The 21,146-nt window shown below is 40.0% G+C and overlaps 2 protein-coding genes, 1 long non-coding RNA gene and 1 pseudogene across 3 annotated transcripts; all 4 read left to right on the top strand.

Moving 5' to 3' along the window:
* On the top strand, positions 1-558 carry LOC149108395 (uncharacterized). Its single transcript, XR_016209263.1, has 2 exons — positions 1-230; positions 409-558. It is a non-coding gene; the product is annotated as an uncharacterized LOC149108395 (long non-coding RNA).
* Positions 559-6,233: 5,675 nt separating this feature from the next.
* Positions 6,234-10,189, top strand: LOC149108394 (uncharacterized; annotated as a pseudogene).
* A 7,154-nt stretch (positions 10,190-17,343) lies between these two features.
* Positions 17,344-17,914, top strand: LOC149108393 (uncharacterized). The gene has a single exon (XM_089295493.1). The coding sequence runs from the start codon at positions 17,347-17,349 to the stop codon at positions 17,635-17,637; it is 291 nt and encodes a 96-aa protein (XP_089151619.1). The 5' UTR covers positions 17,344-17,346; the 3' UTR covers positions 17,638-17,914.
* A 25-nt stretch (positions 17,915-17,939) lies between these two features.
* On the top strand, positions 17,940-20,050 carry LOC149108392 (uncharacterized). The gene has a single exon (XM_089295492.1). It carries the CDS (start codon positions 18,398-18,400, stop codon positions 19,649-19,651), a length of 1,254 nt encoding a protein of 417 aa, XP_089151618.1. The 5' UTR covers positions 17,940-18,397; the 3' UTR covers positions 19,652-20,050.
* The last annotated feature ends 1,096 nt before the right edge of the window (positions 20,051-21,146 follow it).

Raw genomic sequence — 21,146 nt, 5'->3', positions numbered from 1 at the left:
ATCAAAACAAGGTCACCTGCAGCCTCGCGGCCATTCAAAGGCCAGGTCACTGAACAAACAACTGTAAAATGGTCTATTCGGTTATTTCAAAATGGTTGCTCCCAGAGTTCTCGTTTTCCGACCGCTGGTCAAGGGGAACGAAGACTCTGGGAACGAGATTGTCTCTCTGCCGTCCTCATCTCGTGACGTCGAGGACGCCATTTCGCCCGACTAGCCGTCGTATCGAAAACGTGAGTATTTTGCCCTTGTTTTGCCCCGACAACTGTTCCAATCGACTTTATTTTCAGTTATATTGATAGGAATGTTTATAAGGTTTACATTTTTCATGATTGTAGTGTAGAATACCACGCTGAGATACGAAAATGTGAATAAAAATATTCTTGTCTGTTCGTTTGTGTTTCTGCCGAGTCACTGTTCAGACGCTATCACGAGTGTGCAAGCTTAATACAAACTGTATGCATTAAGAATACATCAGTGTAAGTACAGTCGATAAAATGTTGTAAGAATGAATGCCATGGAGCATCTATGAAGCAAGTAAAATACACATTTTCAAACTGATGTTTAGTTGTTTTTTTTATACTACCCGGAACTTGATGCAACATTTGTTTTATTTTTATAATGCTTGTTACAATTACAGATGGAAATTGAAACGTTCACCAAAAGTCAGGATTCTTCGGTGACAGAATTCTCAAACGCTCTGGTGGTAAAAAGCCATCTGAAGCAGGTCGATCAGATCGTTCGTTTAATATTTTTTCATACGGAAATTCTGGATTCTCTATTAAAATATTGACAGATGTTTGCTTCGCTTAATTGTAAAGAAAAAGAAATTCAGCATCGCTGTTCATTATCGTTTAAGCCTAATAGGATAAGATTTCTACCATCTCTTTTATAGTCTAATGGATGTCATTGCCTCTGTGAATAGCTTGTACGAGGTTTGAATTATTGACGTCGCCGTCCTTTACGAAAATGCACATCTTAAGCATTTCGTTTTAGGCGACACGACGGGGCCCGCGAAAGTTTCCCGCGTCCAATGCCGTTGCCGTCCTGGCCTTCCCGTCCTCGTATCTTAAGGTCCCTATTATTTAGGCCGGATCGACAATTTGCCGGTCCATTTGGGTTATTAAGGTACAAATAATGACTGAAGAGTTAGCTTACAGCTCTTAAAGAGTAATAAAGATGTCAATGAACACGAAGAGCTGGATATTTGACGTTACGGAACGTGCAGATTTCGGAGTGTCAAAACATTGTTAGATTCAAACGTTAATTTCCCCCGAAATACAAGTTAAAATGCGATTCAGAGGTAGTCCACTCCGGCCTACTTCTCCAGATCAATAATTGAAAATAGTTTTAACATAAGAGGTAAGCAGAGATGTCGGCAAACAATATTCGAAGGTGAGGTAATTTATCGCTTCGTTATTGGCGACCGACCGTAGTATATGCATAGTCAATTACTGTGAAAGAACACAAGCTACACAAATTTGAACATTTCGTACTAGGGAGCCTGGCTTCCAGCTTATCCCAAATTCGTGTCTTATGCAGTACCTTGACAATTTCAAGCTTTCCATTAGAGATAGAGGAGAATATACAGGTCATGAAAATCTCTAGGTTTTTACAGTAGCTTACAGTAGCGGGGAACCCGAGATCGAATAAATCCTCGATGACTCCCGACCCGCTTTAGCTTCACACAGATCAGCCCACTTCTTTGGTCCTTTTTTCGTTACTGGTCAAGTTTCATCGAGATAGAGGTATTGAATGAAGAAGAATACTGTATTCTACGCATCCTGTATTGCTACAGCTTCCAACAACATATCTTCCTTGCATTCTGCAACGATTTTGACACACAATATCGCATGTTCGCATATATTCTTCTCAGAAACAAAATATTGTTATTCCCGAAATGACGTCAGAAGCCAACTCGTCCCATTCTCCGCTATTCCTCGGTCGTGAACATGGAAAAGGGCAAATTTACAAACTTTGAAAAATTCATTCAAAATTAACGAAAATAACTACAACGATAATTTTTTCGCAGTGGTGATCAGGAGAAAAAGGAAATTTATATTAGCGAAAAAAGAATTGGGGGGTTAGTGGCACTAACGTATGTTGACCCCAACAAAACAATTCTTGGCTTGCACTGTGACGCAATCCTGACGCAATAAAAAAACTTGTTCGAGAACCATCGAGTGGATAAAGTCAAGAAATTGTGATGTTGTAGGAGATTACTAAAGATGACACTTCTCTAATTTTTAAGTCTGTGCGTTTTCCCAAACCTCAGATAATTCGTCGAAATATTTTGCACAAATTTGCGGAGCCCAGTATGGAGCCGCAATGTTGGTGTACCTCCGCGGTACACCAACATTGTGGCCGGAAAATAGTGTAAACTTCTGGAACTTACTTTAGCTATCTAGGCGACTGATTGTCTGTACTGAACAAACAAGCATTTACATAAGCACTTTTCCTAATACTTAAACTTCTGAATGGGCTAAAAATCACGAGATAAGTACATGTATATGTTTTTTAACAAACGCGTTCGTAGCTCTATGTCACGCACCGCCATAGCTCTGAAATTCAAAATGTCTCGCTTGCTTGAGAAACGCAAAACAACAACAACAACAACGACTACGACAAAGGCTAAGGAAAATAGACTGAAACGTTTATAGGCTGATATAAAGACCTTGACTCATTTCACGCCCTAAAGGCCTGCAAACGAGTAATATTAAAGCTATTAATCCATTCCAAGAAATGCAATCAAAGGCAGGATAGCTTGAGCACATCGATTCGATTGAATTTCGTACGACTTCAAATGTGGAACATTTAGCTCAATTGCAATATAGCTAGTGCTTCTCAGTATAACGACTGCCGGGGTACACGCAGCAGAGCGTCTAGTTAAACAAACGGTGCCTTCCGTTTGGATTCATGCTTGCGTCGTTGAAGTTAAACCGACAAAATCAAAGATGACGAAACAATTTCCCGAGATCCTCATTCGAGTCAGGTAACAATCTAACTTATCGTCTGTTCATCACTTTACCATATAAAGTGTAATAAAATTGAAACTGATAAACTGTCTGTTTCTAGATCTTATACCATGAAATACCTAGAATTGCCAATAGCTAACGAAGAGTTCTGAACAAAACAGACGGAACATTCTATTTACTCGGGCTTCCGTAGGAAAGCCCGAGTCATAAAATGCAAGCGCTTTGATCGCCAAAAGGGGGGTCATGGTCCTAGGCGTTCCATGCGTAGACCATGGAAACTGAGGACGAGAAACGCGACATTGCTCGCTCTTCGTGAGAGAACGCGATGTTTTGCGAAGAAAGTTTTGGTGAGAATCGCGCTTTATATGTTCATCTCGCATACAATGATGTCGATCGTTTTCGGAAAGGGTCGGTCCACGAGTTCTATCGCCTGAAAGCCAGCCAGGTAAGCAAAGGTCAAACTCGAAACGTCCTCGTGAGATAACAACTGAGCCGATCGTAGTACGAGTTCAAACTACGAAATCACTGACAAAAAATAGGCAGTCAATGACTGCATGTGACTACTACTGTTTTATTTAGAACACTGCAGTAAAACAAATCATACTGCAATAAAACGAGCTAAATACGTAAACGTTTTTGGACTGGTAGCTCATTAAAACATGCGACTTGTTTCTTGCACCGCGCAAAGTATGTCGATCTCCAAATTTGTAAAGATAAGACTTTCGGTAACTTGAATTAAATATCTTACCTCCAAGTTAGTTGCCTTTCTAGTAGGGTGCAGGAAAAAGAAATAACGTTTGATTTTGGAGGCAAATTGTGCGGGAAAATTAAAACTTCTATTGTGCGGGAAATTGTGCGGGATTATTGACGATCCAATGTTCTTGCCAAGTCCGAAGGAAAACCTGCATTGACAATAGTTTTGCCAAATTTATTCCCCTAGTGGTTCAAATATATTTAGCAGTCTTAGCAATCGCCAATTCTTTTAAAAAACGGTGTCTGACCGCTTAAGAAAATCATGTTACGTGACGTGAACTAGACGAGTATGAAACCAAATTAAATAGCAAAACAGAATGCTGCATCTCCCCTTATAAATGAGTTCCTTTTTAAAATACTCCAGCCTTGATCCAATAAAAATATGTAGGTTAAATATTTCTTCATAACGGCGTTAAGGGTCGCAAATTCACGGAAGTTTTCCCGGCGCAAAAAACACAACTTGAAAGTTTATGCAAATTTAAAAGTCCAATGCAATTTGCGCCTTGTCATAGGGCTGTTGTTTTCGCGAAGGAGTTTATCTATTCGCTCTACAAAGGAGATAAGACTCTTGAAAAGGGTTCAAGATCGCAACACGGCAAAGATGTTCAGCTGCACAATTTACTAGGATCGCCACAACCAGTCAAGGAAATTCGGACAATTTCTGCTAGCATGTACAATATAATCGCCATAAGTGGCAAAAAGACCTGGAAAATTCTTTGCAAACAAATTCTCCATAAATGCGTAGGCAGCTGTGCTTGATTCTTGAACCAAAATGGTTTAAAGTCACAACTTGCGATTGGATTAGGAAGATACTCAACGAAACAACTTGAGTAGTAAATATCTAAGCTGAAATCTTGTGCTAAAATATCCTGATTCTTTAATTTGTCTTTATTGTGTCCAATACGCGTTTTCGTAAAGTACGATTTGATACTGCGGTACGAAGCCCGAGTAAACGCTCTTAGAGCGTCTAGTTATATTATAATATGCTCCATGTGCAGAAGTCAAAACAATGTAGCACTCAAGAGAATCATGCACGCTTAGGTTGAAACTGAACTAAACTGTGTTAAAGAAAGAAACTCAAGAAAGAAACCTTGTTTTATATTTATGCTTGAAGATGCAAGAAGTAGCACTATTCTCGTTGACGTGACATACAAACACGACTAAGGAGTGTTTTTTGTGGTAAAAATAACTCGATAAACTAACGGTGCCTTCCGCTTGGACTTATGCTTGCGTTGCTGAAGTAAAACCGACAAAACCACTTACATGAATGACTAATATACTAGCTGAGATCCTTATCCGTGTCAGATAACGACCGAACTTTTTGAACGCCTCTTGTGGCGTGACTAAGAAGTATTTTTCTGGGAAAAAAAATAACTCAATACAAGAACATCTTCCGTTTGCACTTATGCTTACGTCGTTGAAGAAGCAAAACCGAAAAAAGTAGACATGGATAAATAACTAGCTGAGATCTTCATTCGAGTCAGATAACAGTCTAGCTTATCGACTGATCATCCTGTTATTTCCATCGCAAAAACCATTTAGCGTTGCATCAGAGAAAAGCTTGAAAAAAGGTAAGCGAGTTTTCCCTTCTTAGTCCTTTCTGGTCAAGACCGGTCAAATAACACTGTCTAGCACTCTGTGAACGTTTTTTCTTTCAATCATATCTATTTGTACAATTCCATCGGATTAGATTGAGCAATAATTAGGGATCAATGTTATCGATTGCCCATTCAATTGGCCCAAAATTTGGGAGCACTTTGTGGACTGCTCAGTCAACTGATCAGGCAACGAACCAAGATATATATACCCAGCCATTTCGTCGCACAATTTGCTTTCTGTTTTCAAGAGAATTATTTCTCCTTATGGACTGTTCATGTTTTTCACATATATACACGGTATATTTTGACTTGTTAAGTTTCCTTTTTCATTCCACATCAACGCAAAATAACTGATTTTGTTACTGAACCTCAACACTGAAAGGACCTCAAATGATCCGAAAAACTACAGAGACCATTCTGTTTTGGATCAAAAATTCAAATACGCTCCACTGATGTAAGAGTGACGAAAAATCAAAAGAATGTAGCGCTCGGAAAATAATAATGCGGGTGTAATTATACGGATTCTAGGGCTCTCGGTTCTCTAGTACTGTATCTCAAGTTCTAGTGTATTACGTTTCCACGTTCCTTCCTTCACTAGTTCCTCGGCTCCTCGGCTCCTCGGCTCCTCGGCTCCTCGGCTCCTCGGCTCCTCGGCTCCTCGGCTCCTCGGCTCCTCGGGTACTCGACTCCTTGCTCTTTGCATCAATTTGCTTTGACTCCTTTTGCAGCCTCCCATCAATCCATTTATTCAGCCATTGATTAATTAATTCTCTCATATATTCATTTCAAGGTTAATCATCCATCACTTCATTCAATCTTACTTTACCTTTTCTCGCTCATTTTTCAATTCATAATTTACTTCTTGGTACTCGATCTCTGTCTCTTCGCCGGGTGCTTCGAATTTCATTTTTTACTTCTTTGTCGTTGCTGCTGTTTGTTTATGTTCCACTATCTTTCTCAGCTCGAAAGCTTGGATTATAATGGCAAGTTGGCCGCAAACCTGCCTGCTGCTTACGGCTCTTATCATCGCCCTTGGATACAGCACAGCGGCCTTACAGCTACCTTATGAGGTGCTGGACTCAATAGTTGAACTGAGTAGCCTTGATCCAGACTTCACAGAACTCACCCAAGTCAACGTATCTGATGACCTTGGTCCCACTTGTCCAATTTATCGTCTGGACCTGGATCCAGACTTTGTAGCCTACTACGAAATTGACATGGGAAGTGATTACATAGTGCTGTCTTCTGGCCGTAAAACTGGAGATTTCCGAAAGGTTGAGAGAGGCCCGGATCCAAGACCTACAGATAAACTCATACAACAGGCTCAGAAGAACGGTTAGCGTTGCGAGAAGTTTTATCGGCTGTCACTAATGGGATTGACAATTTGTAAGAATGATAATGGAACTGTTGTGCCTGCAAGTTACAACTGGACAGCGGATATCCCTGGGGTGAGAAAAAAAGCTGACTAAATTTAAAAGTGGTTTTTTTTTTTGTTGTTTTTTTTTGTTTTTTATCTCTTGGCTAAATAGTGGCATTTTTTTAATAGCTTTGAACATCCAAGATCTCCTCTTACACATTGCCGGTGAATACTTGTCAAGTTTCATAAAAGACATGCAAAATGTACGGTCCACAACTTTTGTTTTTTTGTTTTTTGTTGTTGTTTTGTTTTGTTTGTTGTTTTTTTTCAATCAATGTAGTAATGAACTTGAAATATCCGCCATTGAGATGGCAAGATCCACAACAAAGGCTCCTGTTTATAGTTTTATGCACGATCTACGATCAAGACAGAATGCCAATTAAATAGGGGCCTACGAATCATTGCATCTTCAGTTATACAGTACGTTGTCATGCCTTCATCCTACATCGTAAGAAATTTATGCCGTGCAGCTAAAAAAAACGACCAGGGATAGAGATTAAATTGTTTTCATTTGCTAACTGAAAGGATCCATAAAACATCTATACTTATTTAATTTAAGGTCTCCGAGAATTCAAATGTTTAACCTTGTAAACCTTGTCAAACAGATTGAAGACTGGCGTCACTTGGATCAAATGGTAAATCAAGATCTCGATGGCTTTAAGAGACAGTGGCGAACGTGGGCAGCACAAAAACTTTCAAAGTCAGACTGGGCAACCACGGACGTTATTTCTACCGGAAGAGAAAAGAAAAATAAGCAAACTGCTGCGGAAGTCCTTTCGCCTGGTCCCATCGTGGAACTAGCGCTTGGTGAACGTTTCAAATCTGTTCACATTTACGTGACAGACAGTGATAACACACGCATGCGCCCCAAGTCGAGATCACAGTGGCAGCAGAAACTTTGCAAGGTGCTTTTAGACGTGTGCCTACCGGATGGAAGTACTAATGTAGTCTCATCCGCTATAAAGGAGAAGCCCAATCATCTTTCATACCTGAAGCTTGAAGTCCATGCCAACCGAACTTTCGTGGGGAACGTCTTGCAATGGCGGGAAATTGGGTTTATGGTTGAAATTAATGGGCATAAGAACGAAGTGATTAAGAAGAACTTTGCAATCAACTTACATCCCCAACGGACTCGGCGTTCAGCATGGAAAACTTTGTTTCGAGTATCTATACCGTCTGAACATGAAATACCCGACTATGATCAGTTCATATGTTGTCCTAAGTCCGGTCAAAATTGCCGGAGTGGAAGCGGTGCCGTGGCCTGGGCTCAAGTATTTGGATACTACGACAGACTTGCTGCCAGGCCCAGCTTCAGCTCGACATTTAGCGCAACATTATACGGAAATAGTAGCAAAGAGGCACCGCTGAGTATGACAGAGGGAGTTAAGACCTTCGTGGAAACAATACGACCATGGCTCCAAACAAGCTGTGGAGGAATAACGCCCTCTTCAGAAATGCATAAAATCGCGCCATGGTTTCGAACACGCCAGGGATTAAAGTCACGTGTGGAGAGTTATCTTGAGCGTCGCAAATGACGAAGCAACGGGGCAAGCGTCTCACATGGTAGCAAATCTTGGATTGAATCCAGCAGTGTTCCATGGTTAAATAGCGATTTTCCAGTTGTCTTTGAAATTGAAACAGCGGGCGGGTCCAGGCATTTTGCTGTCGCTACGATATACAAGCAAAAGTCCAGACAAGTTCCTCGTTGTAGGTCACGGACAACTGGGTGGTGGTGGTGGAGAAAAAACAGAGAAACCTGTTGGATGGAAACACAAAACCATAAAGAGTTCTTTCTACACTATGGCTGGGGAGGCTACAACAACAAATGGCAGAGAGTCATTCTATATAGTGCTCACGTTGCTCACGTTGTAAACTGACGAGTAACCCATGACAATGGATAAGGCCCATTAAATGAGCCTCACTAAATTGTAACACAGCATGACACTAATTGTTGTCGTCTTCTCACATGTCATTTAACGTACAATTAATTGCTTATGTGTGCTAAATTAAATAGCACCTCTGTTTAGCAATGCACTTTTTACGTAGAGAATAAGTAAGATTATACTTACTGCTTATTTTGCTTATTTTGCTCGATTCTCTGTGGTTTGCAGATGTAGCCAGAATTTCGATGTTTTTCTTTTCTCCTTTTCAGACATGTTGTAGGGTCAGATAAATCAAACACCCCACGATCACAGCATATAAAATTGCTACATTCATTTGGCCTCACCTGAATCCTATTGAACGGTACAAATGTCACCAGTGCCCGCTTTTCGTTTGGTCAGCACCAGGAACAAGCGCCAGTTCCAAGTTGAAAGCAGCGGTCCGCATTTTCAGGCGCCTGCTCAAATCTGATTCGCTGACAATCAAAAATAAACACGAGACGTATGCACAAAAAATTAGAACCGATCAGAGTCCACGTTGTTAGTGCTGACAAACGTTTTTTATGTTTGAAATGAAACTGCAAATATATATCCGATTGGAACTAATTCAGAGTTTAGCCAATGATAAATGCATTGTTATATCAGTGCAGACCTACTTAAGCTAAGATGGGAGAACTCGACAGCATAGAAAATACTTGTTTTTTCTCGTCGTGTCACGATGGCTTTGAACCTAAAGAGGCAGCGAGTTAATGATAACTACATAAGTAGTTTGAAAGCTCAGCAATTCTCGTGCCTTTCTCCACAACGTGTCTAGCGCTCAGCGTGTACTGAATTTCTCCTTTGAATGACAAGGAAAAGACAAGAAAAAAAAGCGAGGATGAAGGAATTAACAACTAAGAAATGACCGCAAGAGCATCAATTATCTCGAGAGATTTACGAACTGAAGACCAGCAACGAGAAACTACAAGTCGACCCACGGCCTTTTGGGGTAACGTTTTCATCATTTTTATTACAAAAAGCATAACTGCTGGAATAGATGTATCCTTACTCTAAAGGAATATAAGCATCTTATAATTTTTATAAGTGCAACATAACGGAGCATAAACAATGGGAACAATAATGGGTCGATCGACTCACTAAACATTGAGTATTTTATCATCCTTGAATCATTTGAAGTTAGTAGGGACTGATTTTGTAGTAGTTTAAAACAAGAGTACAAGAGTAAGGCATTAAAAGTTAGGTGCTTATAACTGCTTCAAAAACCAAACACTTTCTCGACCATGTTTAGATCAAATAAACGTGCAAGGGAACGTCTTGTGTAGTTTTATATACAGTACACCAAAAAACATAATTCTTTTCAACAGTCACAGGCATAAAGGGCTCCACGCTCGATCAATTGTCCGTTATGAATAACGAAAATGATGAATGCCCTAACTGAAGACGTATGGACTCGTATATTGGAAAATAAATTCCGATAATATCCCTGGGCTTTTATTTGTTTGTTTGTTTGTTTTTCTTTTTCTTTTTTTCTTTTTGTTTTTTGTTTTTTGTTTTTTTTGCGGCTTGCACACTTTTAAGAGGTAGTGGGGGATGCGGTGGGAACAGGAATAAAGCTAAATCTCTTAGTCGGGGATGGGGGAGTCGGGGCGGGGCTTTTTAAAAGGGTTCGGGTTTATATTTTGAAGCGATGTGGTGTCGAAATGTATTAAGCATAAAACGACTTTCCTAATACTCGAACGACATATATAAAAAAAACAATAGAAGGTATTGTAAGAAGGGTATCTTTCTGTCGAAGAGCTCAATTTAAATATAAGTCCGCAGGGCCTACACATAATTTGTAGGGCCAATTACCGAAATAAAATGGTATATGGTTGAGAAACTGAAGTCGAATCGCTTTGAACAAATTTATTCTTTGTGTTCTACGAAATGAAGTCTACATGACAACTTCTGAAGTGTAAGCAGACCTTTGGCACACAAATTGTAAAAACAATAATCGTTTCCAGAAACACATCTTCATAATTGTATAATGGTCATCAAAATGAACCTACTACACTGTAGAAAATGATTTCTTGCCAGCTGGTTGGTGCCTTAACAGAGGGATTCCAAGCACCATAAGCTATCAGTTTTATCATTTCAAATCTCTTCGGCTAATTTACCGTAAAATTTCGGTATGAAGCCCTTGGGAAGTCAGATCATTCTCCATAGGATTGCTGGGCTTGTTTTCGATAGGGAAGGGAGGGGAGCTAAGTTTATTATCGGAGGACATTTTGTATTTCAAAGACAGTTGATATGGGTGATGTTGTGTCTCAAACATTTTAAGTGTATACAAAACCACTGCATAGAGTAAAATTCTCGGAACAAAATGATATCAAGAAAAAGATAGGTTCTACAGTCAATAATGAACATCACAGCTCTGAGCATTGTCTAATAAAAGGAAACAACAACATAACAAAAAAACAAAGGCTTATGCAATCGGAAAAAGTTACATCTTTCTTTATTCTGGAAACTTTTTATCAGCGGGATTTTTTTCACCTTTGATGAAGGTAAACTTATTTTTGAGGCGCACAGCACTTTCACCGACCGAAAAAAAATCATCGTTAGCATATCACTAGAATATAACATAAACTTCCTCTTCTCAAAATTGTTATTTGCGTAAATAAACATTGTTTCCTAAATGTAAAAGGAAATGTTCCATGCATGTACTTTACGTGAGGTTTATAACAGTTTGTTCGTTTATACGTATTTTCGTATACGTATATAGGTCAGCTGTCCATCAATCCAGGCGCATGCGCGCCCATCGGTTGATAAGAGTAGCCTGCGCGCCGCTTTTTAAGCCCTTGGTTTATGCAACTTTGTAAGGGATTTTAGATGGGCTTATATCAAGAGAGACTTATAAGCGGAACAAAAAGACGTTTCCAAATGAGCTTGTGTTGATCAGAATACGTTTTTCATATACTTCATAATAAATCTAATGCTGTGTTTACATTTGAGCTTTTACCAAGGTAAACAGTTACTAAGGTCAAGTTACTTAACCTTGGTGCATTCGTTCAGTGTTTATACCGGCTCAAATACTAACTCAAGTTAATCTTTCAACATTCGCGCGCGCTGCATTAACAACGTCATGAAATCGAACTTGCACGAGGATCCCACCGCAGTGGAACAGGAGCAAATTGAGGTGCCATCATTTTCATAGGCGAGGACCGCATTCCATAACATTGCGGCGAAAATTCAGTTGCTTGATCATACCCAGAGTAAGCATTGTTATATGCGTAGAAACGTGGATACGTTGTGTATGCAGCATCCTCCCAGGTGGCAAAATATATCGACAATAATTACACAACAAAGGATCGAAGTTTGTCTAGAGAAAGTTGTAAATAATACTGAGAATGAAAAATACAATGCTTTCTTTTACGCGACGGATTGTTCGCCGTAAGAAGATCGATCCAATTTTTCCATGTTATCTGCCAAGATTGTCAAAACTGGAAAAGAAACGTTTTGTCGCACAATCTGCTCACCGCGGGAAATGAAATATTACGCCGCCACAAGCGGATATATCTGTCATCTTGACCTTGGTTACCAACTGTAACCATGCCTGATCACAGGGTAATTACAACTTTTACCTCGGTTAAATTTCTTTTGTCTTTTGCGGCATTTACCAAAGTATCAGTTGGCGTTTACACACGGAAAATGTTTACCCAGGTAAGTAAACTCTGATACCTCGGTAAACCGTTCGAGTCTAAACACAGCATTTTAAGTAACTAATCTAACTTCATTTCACTTCTTACAAATGCATTGTCTGTAAATACTTATCGAGTTTCATTAGTGCAATGAGAGATGCAAAATATAGGCTTTTGCTTTTTTTCAATCAATGTAGTAATGAACTTGAAATATCCGCCAATGAGGTAGCAAGATCCACAACAAAGGCTCCTGATTAAAGTTTTATGCGCGATCTACAGTCATATCAGAATGCCAATTAAACAGGGGCCTACGAATCATTGCATCTTTCGTTATATAGTAAAGTTGTCATACCTTCATCCTAGCTTGTAGCCTGCGAACAGGCTCCCGGCGAGGACGGAAAAAATTTCGGCGAGCGTGAAACAGAAGAAGTCGGAGAGTTTCGTTCGGGCTCACCGGGAGCCTGTTCACAGGCTACCTAGTTTGTCATACCTTCATCCTTGTTGGTAAGAAAATACATTTAACACACGCAACTAAAAGAAAATACCAGGGAGAAAGAGATTAAATCGCTTTCATCTGCTAACTGAAAGGATCTATAGAACATGTATACTTGATTTACTCAAATCAGTCCGAGAATTGAAGTGTTTAACCTTCTCAACCTTGTCAAACAGAATATTGAAGACTGGCGTCAGTTGGATCAAATGGTAAAGCAAGATCTCGATGGCTTTAAGAGACAGTGGCGAACGTGGGCAGCACAAGAACTTTCAAAGCCAGACTGGGCCACCACGGACGTTATTTCTATATCTGATGATGGGAAACGCAGTATGATCAAGCTCCAGCTTTTCAAAATTCAGCCCATAATGGTTGATAAATTGAGACAAATACACTTCCTTGCTAACGCATAAAATAAAATGATCTTTTGTGCAAACGGTTTCAAATAATTTCCTTCAAATGTCAAGATTTTGAATTTGAAAGTCGAAGTTTACGCTTGTTTTTTACGTAATATATGCAGTCCAAAGTATAGAAACTGTCTTCAAGAAAGTTTAACTTAGTTTTATACTTGATGAAAGTAGAAGCCTTAACCTTATCGGTGTGACACACAAACATAAAGTACGTGACCAAGAAGTATATGTTTGGGGAGCAAACAACAACTGGTTAAGCCAACCGTTCCTTTCCGTTTGCACTTTAAGCTTGCGTCGCTGAAGTAAAACTGAGAAAACCATACATGAATAAATAATTAACTAGCTGAGATCCTCATTCGAGCAAGATAACGGCCTAACTTATAGACCGATCATCCAATCATTTCCTAAACTAAACCATTACTCCCTCTCCGGAACGTAGCTATATAGCTCGCTTACGGATCTAATACCTTGAAATACCTAGAATTGCCAATAACTAACGAAGAGGTCTGAACAAACCAGACAGAACATTCTGCAAGTTTGGATCACAAATTCAAATAAGCAAATACGCGAAAGTCCGTACGTAAATGAGTCCGTATGTAGAGCTCGAAAAAAAAACAATTATGCACTCATTGTTTGAAAACTGTCTTCAAGAACTGAAAAGAACTTAGTTTTATGCTTGATGATGCAACAGTAGCTCAAACTTTCAAGTGACGTACAAACACAACTGAGTGCGTGACTAAGACAAAGTAACTCAACAAACAAACGTTGCCTTCCGTTTGGACTCATGCTTGCGTCGCCTAAGTAAAACAGACAAAACCAGAGACATGACTAAGATCCTCATTCGAGGCAGATAACAGTCTAACTTATCGACTGATCATCCCGTTATTTCCTACACTATAACCATTCACCTGCAGTTTTTTTTTAACGTTTTCCAACAGACAAAAGCTTTAAAAAAGGTAAGCAAGTTTTCCCTTTTTAGACCTATTCGTTCAAGACCGGTTTGAGGACATCAGTCAATGAACTTCTCCTTATATGGACTGTGAATGTTTTTCACATAGACACAGTAGATTTTGACCGGTTTACTTTTTTTGTTTTTTTCTTCCGATTTTATTCCACGTTGGCGCAGATTGCGGACTGATTTTGGTATTTGCAAAGAGCCTTGAAAATTTTCCCCGTGTAGTATTTCAGTAAGACCAGAACATAACAACAGAGAAAACTGTAAACGATCTCAAACGTTGCACTCGGAGACCGCAATATTATTCGAACCACTATTTGGGAACAAAATGACACTAACGTCGTTGCTGATGGAACTTCTATAGATTTACCATACACTTCGACCTAACCAGAACTTGGTTTACATATGAAGTGGAAGTTTAAATTAATGGCCCCATCTATTCCAAACCCCCGGGACATAATTTGAAGCGGGAATTTGACAACTTTTTCTGCCCCAGGGTTGGGCATTTGGACACTGCTTCCTAAAAACGTGACCAAGGTTGCAGGCATTCATTTATATCCATTAATTTGTGAACAATTATTGCTTCCATCATCAATCATTAAAATACTGTAAAATACTAAAATTTTGACCTTGTCTCACGGGTAGGGCATTTGCATTCTTCCCGATCGAAGTTCATAGGGGCCCACTGTGTAGCATTTGAAGATTTTAAAGACAAGATGCCCCTCAGTTGGGGGGTGGAGGGGGATTAGCGAGCACGGAGTTGACGGAACCATTCAAACTGGTTAACTACCCATTTCTGGATCTAATCTGAGCTTAGAAACACCAATAGCTAACGAAGAACTAATCAGTATCTTAACAAACCAGGCAGAACAAAAAACCGTATGCAAAAAAGTTAAAACGATGTAACTTTAAAATAAAAAAAATATGCAGTCACAGAGTTAGAAACTGCCTTCAAGAAAGAAACCTAGTTTTATGCTTGATGATGCAATAGTAGCCTTAACCTTACCAGTCACGTGACGTACAAACACCACTGAGTGCGTGACTAAGAGATATTTTTATGGCATGAAATAAGTCAATAAACAAACGGTGCCTTCCGTTTGGACTTCTACTTGCGTCGTTGAAGTAAAACCGACAAAATCAAACAAGACTAAACAACTTCCCGAGATCCTCATTCGAGCCAACTTATCGTCTGTTTATCACTTTATCTCCTACACTAAGACCTTTCCCCTCTAAACTTAAATAGGTGGCATAAAAAGTGTAATAAAATTGAAACTGATAAACTGTCATCTTCTGGATCTTATATACCTTGAAAAACCTAGAATTGCTAATAGCTAACAAAACAGACAGAACATTTTGTTTAAATTAAAATATGTTCCACGTGCAAAAGTCAGAACAATGTAGCGCTCAAGAGAATCATGCACTGCATGCTAGATTGAAAACTAAACTGTTTTCAAGAAAGAAATTCAAAAAAGAAACTTTTTTTTATGCTTGAAGATGCAAGAAGTAGCATTATTCTCGTTGACGCGACATACAAACACGACTAAGGAGTGTCTTTTGTAGGAAAATAACTCGATAAACTAACAGTGCCTTCCGCTTGGACTCATGCTTGCGTTGCTGAAGTAAAACCGACAAAACCACAGACATGAATGGCTAAATAACTAGCTGAGATCCTTATACGAGTCAGATAACAACCGAACTTTTGGGGCACCTCTGGGGGCGTGACTGAGAAGTATTTTTCTGGGAAAAAAAAAAACTCAATACACGAACGCCTTCCGTTTGCACTTATGCTTACGTTTCTGAAGTAAAACTGACAAAAGTAGACATGGATAAATAACTAGCTGAGATACTTATCCGAGTCAGATAACAACTGAACTTTTTGAACGCCTCTGGAGACGTGACTGAGAAGTATTTTTCTGCGAAAAAAATAACCCAATACACGAACGCTTTCCGTTTGCACTTATGCTTACGTCGCTGAAGGAGTAAAACCGACAAAAGTAGACATGGATAAATAACTAGATGAGATCTTCATTCGAGTCAGTTAACAGTCTAACTTATCGACTGATCATCCTGTTATTTCCATCGCGAAAACCATTTAGCGTTCTGTCAGACAAAAGCTTGAAAAAAGGTAAGCAAGTTTTCCCTTCTTAGTCCTTTCTGATCAAGACCGGTCAAATAACACTGTTTAGCACTCTGTGAACTTTTTTTCTTTCAATCATATTTATTTGTACATTTCCATCGGACTAGGTTGCACAATAATTAAGGATCAATGTTGTCGATTACCCATTCAATTGGCCTAAAATTTGGGAACACTTTGTGGACTGCTCAGTCGACTAATCAGTCAACGAACCAGGATATATATACCCAGCCATTTCGTCGCACAATTTGCTTTTTGTTTTCAAGAGAATTTCTCCTTATGGGACTCTGAATGTCTTTCACCTATAAACACGGTACATTTTGACTTGTTAAGTTTTCCTTTTTCATTCAAAATCAACGCAGGTTAACTCATTTTGTTATGACCTCAACACTGAAAGGGCCTCAAATGATCCGAAAAACTACAGAGACCATTCTGTTTTGGATCAAAAATTCAAATACGCTCCATGTACGAATGGAATGACAAAAGGTCAAAAGAATTTAGCGCTCGAAAAAGTAATAATGCGGTGTAATTATAGGGGTTCTAGGGCTCTCCGGTTCTCTAATTGGTTCTCGGGTTCTTCTATCTCTAGTGTATTACGTTTCCACGTTCCTTCCTTCACTAGTTCCTCGGCTTCTCGGCTTCTCGGCTTCTCGACCTCACGGCTTCTCGGCTCCTCGGCTTCTCCGCTTCTCGGCTCCTCGGCCCCTCGGCTTCTCGGCCCCTCGGGTACTCGGGTACCTGGGTACTCGGCTTCTCGGCTCCTTGGCTCCTTGCTTTTTGCCTAACTGTGCTTTGACTCCTTTTGCCTACTCCCATCAATCCATTTATTCAGCCTTTGATTCATTAATTCTCTCATGTATTCATTTCATGGTTAATCATTCATCATTTCATTCAATCTTACTCTACCTTTTCTCGCTCATTTTTCAATTCATAATTTACTTCTTGGTACTCGATCTCTGTCTCTTCGCCGGGTGCTTCGAATTTCATTTTTTAGTTCTTTGTCGTTGCTGCTGTTTGTTTATGTTCCACTATCTTTCTCAGCTCGAAAGCTTGGATTATAATGGCAAGTTGGCCGCAAACCTGCCTGCTGCTTACGGCTCTTATCATCACCCTTGGATACAGCACAGCGGCCTTACAGCTGCCTTATGAGGTGCTGGACTCAATAGTTGAACTGAGTAGCCTTGATCCAGACTTCACAGACCTCACCCAAGTCAACGTATCTGATGACCTTGGTCTCACTCGTTCAATTTATCGTCTGGACCTGGATCCAGACTTTGTAGCCTACTACGAAATTGACATGGGAAGTGATTACATAGTGCTGTCTTCTGGCCGTAAAACTGGAGATTTCTGAAAAGTAGAGAGTGGCCCGGATCCAAGACCAACAGACGTACTCATACAACAGGCTCAGGAGAGCGGTCAGCGTTGCGAGAAGTTTTATCGGCTGTCACCAATGGGATTGACAATTTGTAAGAATGACAATGGAACTGTTGTGGCTGCGAGTTACAACTGGACGGCGGATATCCCTGAGGTGAGACTGAACAAAAGCTGACCAAATTTAAAAGTGTTCTTTTTTTTTTAATCTCTTGGCAAAATAGTGGCATTTTTTAATAGCTTTGAACATCCAAGATCTCTTGTTACACATTGCTGTTAAATACTTGTCAAGTTTCACGAGAGACATGCAAAATGTACGGTCCACAACTTTTGTTTTGTTTTGTTTTTTTTTCAATCAATGCATAGTTAGCTATGATCAATGTAGTAATGAACTTGAAATATCCGCCATTGAGGTGGCAAGATCTAGCAACAATGGCTCCTGTTTATAGTTTTATGCACGATTTACAGTCATGTCACAATGCCAATTAAACAGGGGCCTACGGATCATTGCATCTTCAGTTATACAGGAAGTTGTCATACCTCCATCGCACATGGTAAGAAATTTATGCCGTGCAGCTAAAAGAAACGACCAGGGAGAAAGAGATTGAATCGCTTTCATTTGCTAACTGAAAGGATCCATAGAACATCTATGCTTAATTTATTCAAGTTTTCCAAGAATTCAAGTGTTTAATTTTGTCAACCTTCTCAAACAGATTGAAGACTGGCGTCAGTTGGATCAAATGGTAAATCAAGATCTCAATGGCTTTAACAGACAGTGGCGAACGTGGGCAGCACAAAAACTTTCAAAGTCAGACTGGGCAACCACGGACGTTATTTCTACCGGAAGAGAAAAGAAAAATAAACAAACTGTTGCGGAAGTCCTTTCACCTGGTTCCATCGGGGAACTAGCGCTTGGTGAACGTTTCAAATCTGTTCACATTTACGTAACAGACAGTGATAACACACGCATGCACCCCAGGTCGAGATCACGATGGCAGCAGAAACTTTGCAAGGTGCTTTTAGACGTGTGCCTACCGGATGGAAGTACCAAGGTGGCCTCATCCGCTATAAAGGAGAAGCCCAATCATCTGTCATACCTGAAACTTGAGGTCCATGCCAACCGAACATTCGTGGGAAACGTCTTGCAATGGCGGGAAATTGGATTCATGGTTGAAATTAATGGGCGTAAGAACGAAGTGATTAGGAAGCACTTTGCAATCAGCTTACATCCCCAACGGACTCGGCGCTCAACATGGCAAACGTTGTCTGTAGTATCTATAACCTCTGAACATGAAATACCCGACTATGATCAGTTCTTATGTTGTCCTACTTCCGGTCAAAATTGCCGGAGTGGAAGCGGTGCCGTGGCCTGGGCTCAAGTATTTGGATACTACGACAGACTTGCTGCCAGCCCCCGTTTCAGTTCGAAATTTAGCACAGCACTATACGGAGACAGCAGCAAAAAGGCACCGCTGAGTATGACGGATGGAGTTAAGAGCTTCGTGGAGAAAATACGACCATGGCTCCAAACAAGCTACGAAGGAAAAACGTCTTCTTCAGATATGAATCGAATCGCGCCATGGTTTCGAACACGGCAAGGATTGAAGTCACGTGTGGAGAGTTATCTTGAGCGTCGCAAAAGACGAAGCAACGGGGCAAGCGTCTCACATGGTAGCAAATCTTGGATTGAATCCAGCAGTGTTCCATGGTTAAATAGCGATTTTCCAGTTGTCTTTGAAATTGAAACAGCGGGCGGGTCCAGGCATTTTGCTGTCGCTAGGAAATACAAGCAAAAGTCCAGAGAAGTTCGCCGTTGTAGTTCTACGACAACTGGGTGGTGGTGGTGGAAAAAAACCAAAGAAACCTGTTGGATGGAAACACAAAACCATAAAGAGTTCTTTCTACACTATGGCTGGGGAGGCCACAACAACAAATGGCAGAGAGTCATTCTATATAGTGCTCACGTTGCTCACGTTGCTCACGTTGTAAACTGACGAGTGAACAATTACTATGGGTAAGGCCCATTAAATGAGCCTCACTAAATTGTAACACTGCATGAAACTAATTGTTGTCGTCTTCTCACATGTCATTTAACGTACAATTAATTGCTTATGTGTGCTAAATAGCACCTCTGTTTAGCAATGCACTTTTTACTTAGAGAATAAGTAAGATTGTACTTCCTGCTTATTTTGCTCATTTTGCTCGATTCTCGGTGTTTTGCAGATGTAGCCAGAATTTCGATGTCTTTTTTCTCTTTTTCAGGCACGTTGTAGGGTCAAATAAATCTAACCGGCGGGCTTACGTTGGCCCACAAAACCCTCCACGATCACAGCATATAAAATTGCTTCTTTCATTTGGCTTCAGCTGAATCCTATTAAACAGCACAAATGTCACCAGTGCCCGCTTTTCTTTTGTTCAGCACCAGGAACAAGCGGACTCTCGCCAGTTCCAAATTGAAAGCAGCGGTCCACCATTTTCAGGCGCCTGCTCAAGTCTGATTCGTTGACAATCGAAAATAAGCACGAGACGTATGCACAAAAAATTAGAACCGACCAGAGTCCACGTTGTTAGTGCTGACAAACGGTTTTCATGTTTGAAATGAAACTGCAAATATATATCCGATTGAAAGTAATTCAGAGTTTAATATAACCAATGATAAATGCATTGTTAAATTAGTGCAGAAGGATAAACCTAGTTAAGCTAAGATAGGAGGACTCGACAGCATAGAAAATACTTGTATTTTCTCGAGGTGTCATGGCTTTGAACCTAAAAAGGCAGCGAGTTAATGATGACTACATAAGTTTGAAAACTCAGCAATTCTCGCGCCTTTCTCCATAACGTGTCTAGTGGCATGGTCAGCGTGTAATTTCTCCTTTGAATGACAAGGAAAAGACGAACAAAAAATAGGAAGGATGAAGGAATTAAACACTAAGGCATGACCGCAAGAGCATCACTTATCTCGAGAGATTTACGAACTGAACACCAGCAAGGAGAAACTACATGTTGACACACGGAATTTTGAGGTAACGTTTTTATCTTTTTTATCACAAAAAGCATAACTGCTGGAATAGATGTATCCTTACTCTAAAGGAATATAAACATCTTATAATTTTTGTAGGTACGACACAACGGAGCATGAACAAAGGGAACAATAATGAGTCGATTGAGTCGCTAAATATTGAGTATTTTATCATCCTTGAATCATTTGAAGTTTATAGCAGGGACTGATTTTGTAACAGTTTAAAACAAGAGTACAAGAGTAAGGCATTTAAAGTTAGATGCTTATAACTGCTTCACGAACTAAAACGTTTTCTTGACCAAGTATGGATCAAATAAACGTGCAAGAGAACGCCTTGTTTGGTTTTATATACAGTAGATCAAAAAACGTAATTCTTTTCAACGGTCGCAGGCATAAAAAGCTCCACGCTCGATCAATTGTCCGTTATGAATGACGAAAATGATGAATGCCCTAACTGAAGACGTATGGAC

The sequence above is a fragment of the Orbicella faveolata genome, unplaced genomic scaffold, assembly GCF_042242905.1.
Source record: "Orbicella faveolata isolate gen_17 unplaced genomic scaffold, um_ofav_v1 contig_26, whole genome shotgun sequence".
NCBI classification, from domain to species: domain Eukaryota; kingdom Metazoa; phylum Cnidaria; class Anthozoa; order Scleractinia; family Merulinidae; genus Orbicella; species Orbicella faveolata.
This window is presented reverse-complemented; position numbering and strand designations above follow the sequence as displayed.

What these genes read in the sequence shown, in the direction of transcription:
- LOC149108393 (XM_089295493.1), top strand. Translation starts at nt 17,347, where the DNA reads ATGGCAAGTTGGCCGCAAACCTGCCTGCTGCTTACGGCTCTTATCATC.
- LOC149108392 (XM_089295492.1), top strand. Translation starts at nt 18,398, where the DNA reads ATGGTAAATCAAGATCTCAATGGCTTTAACAGACAGTGGCGAACGTGG.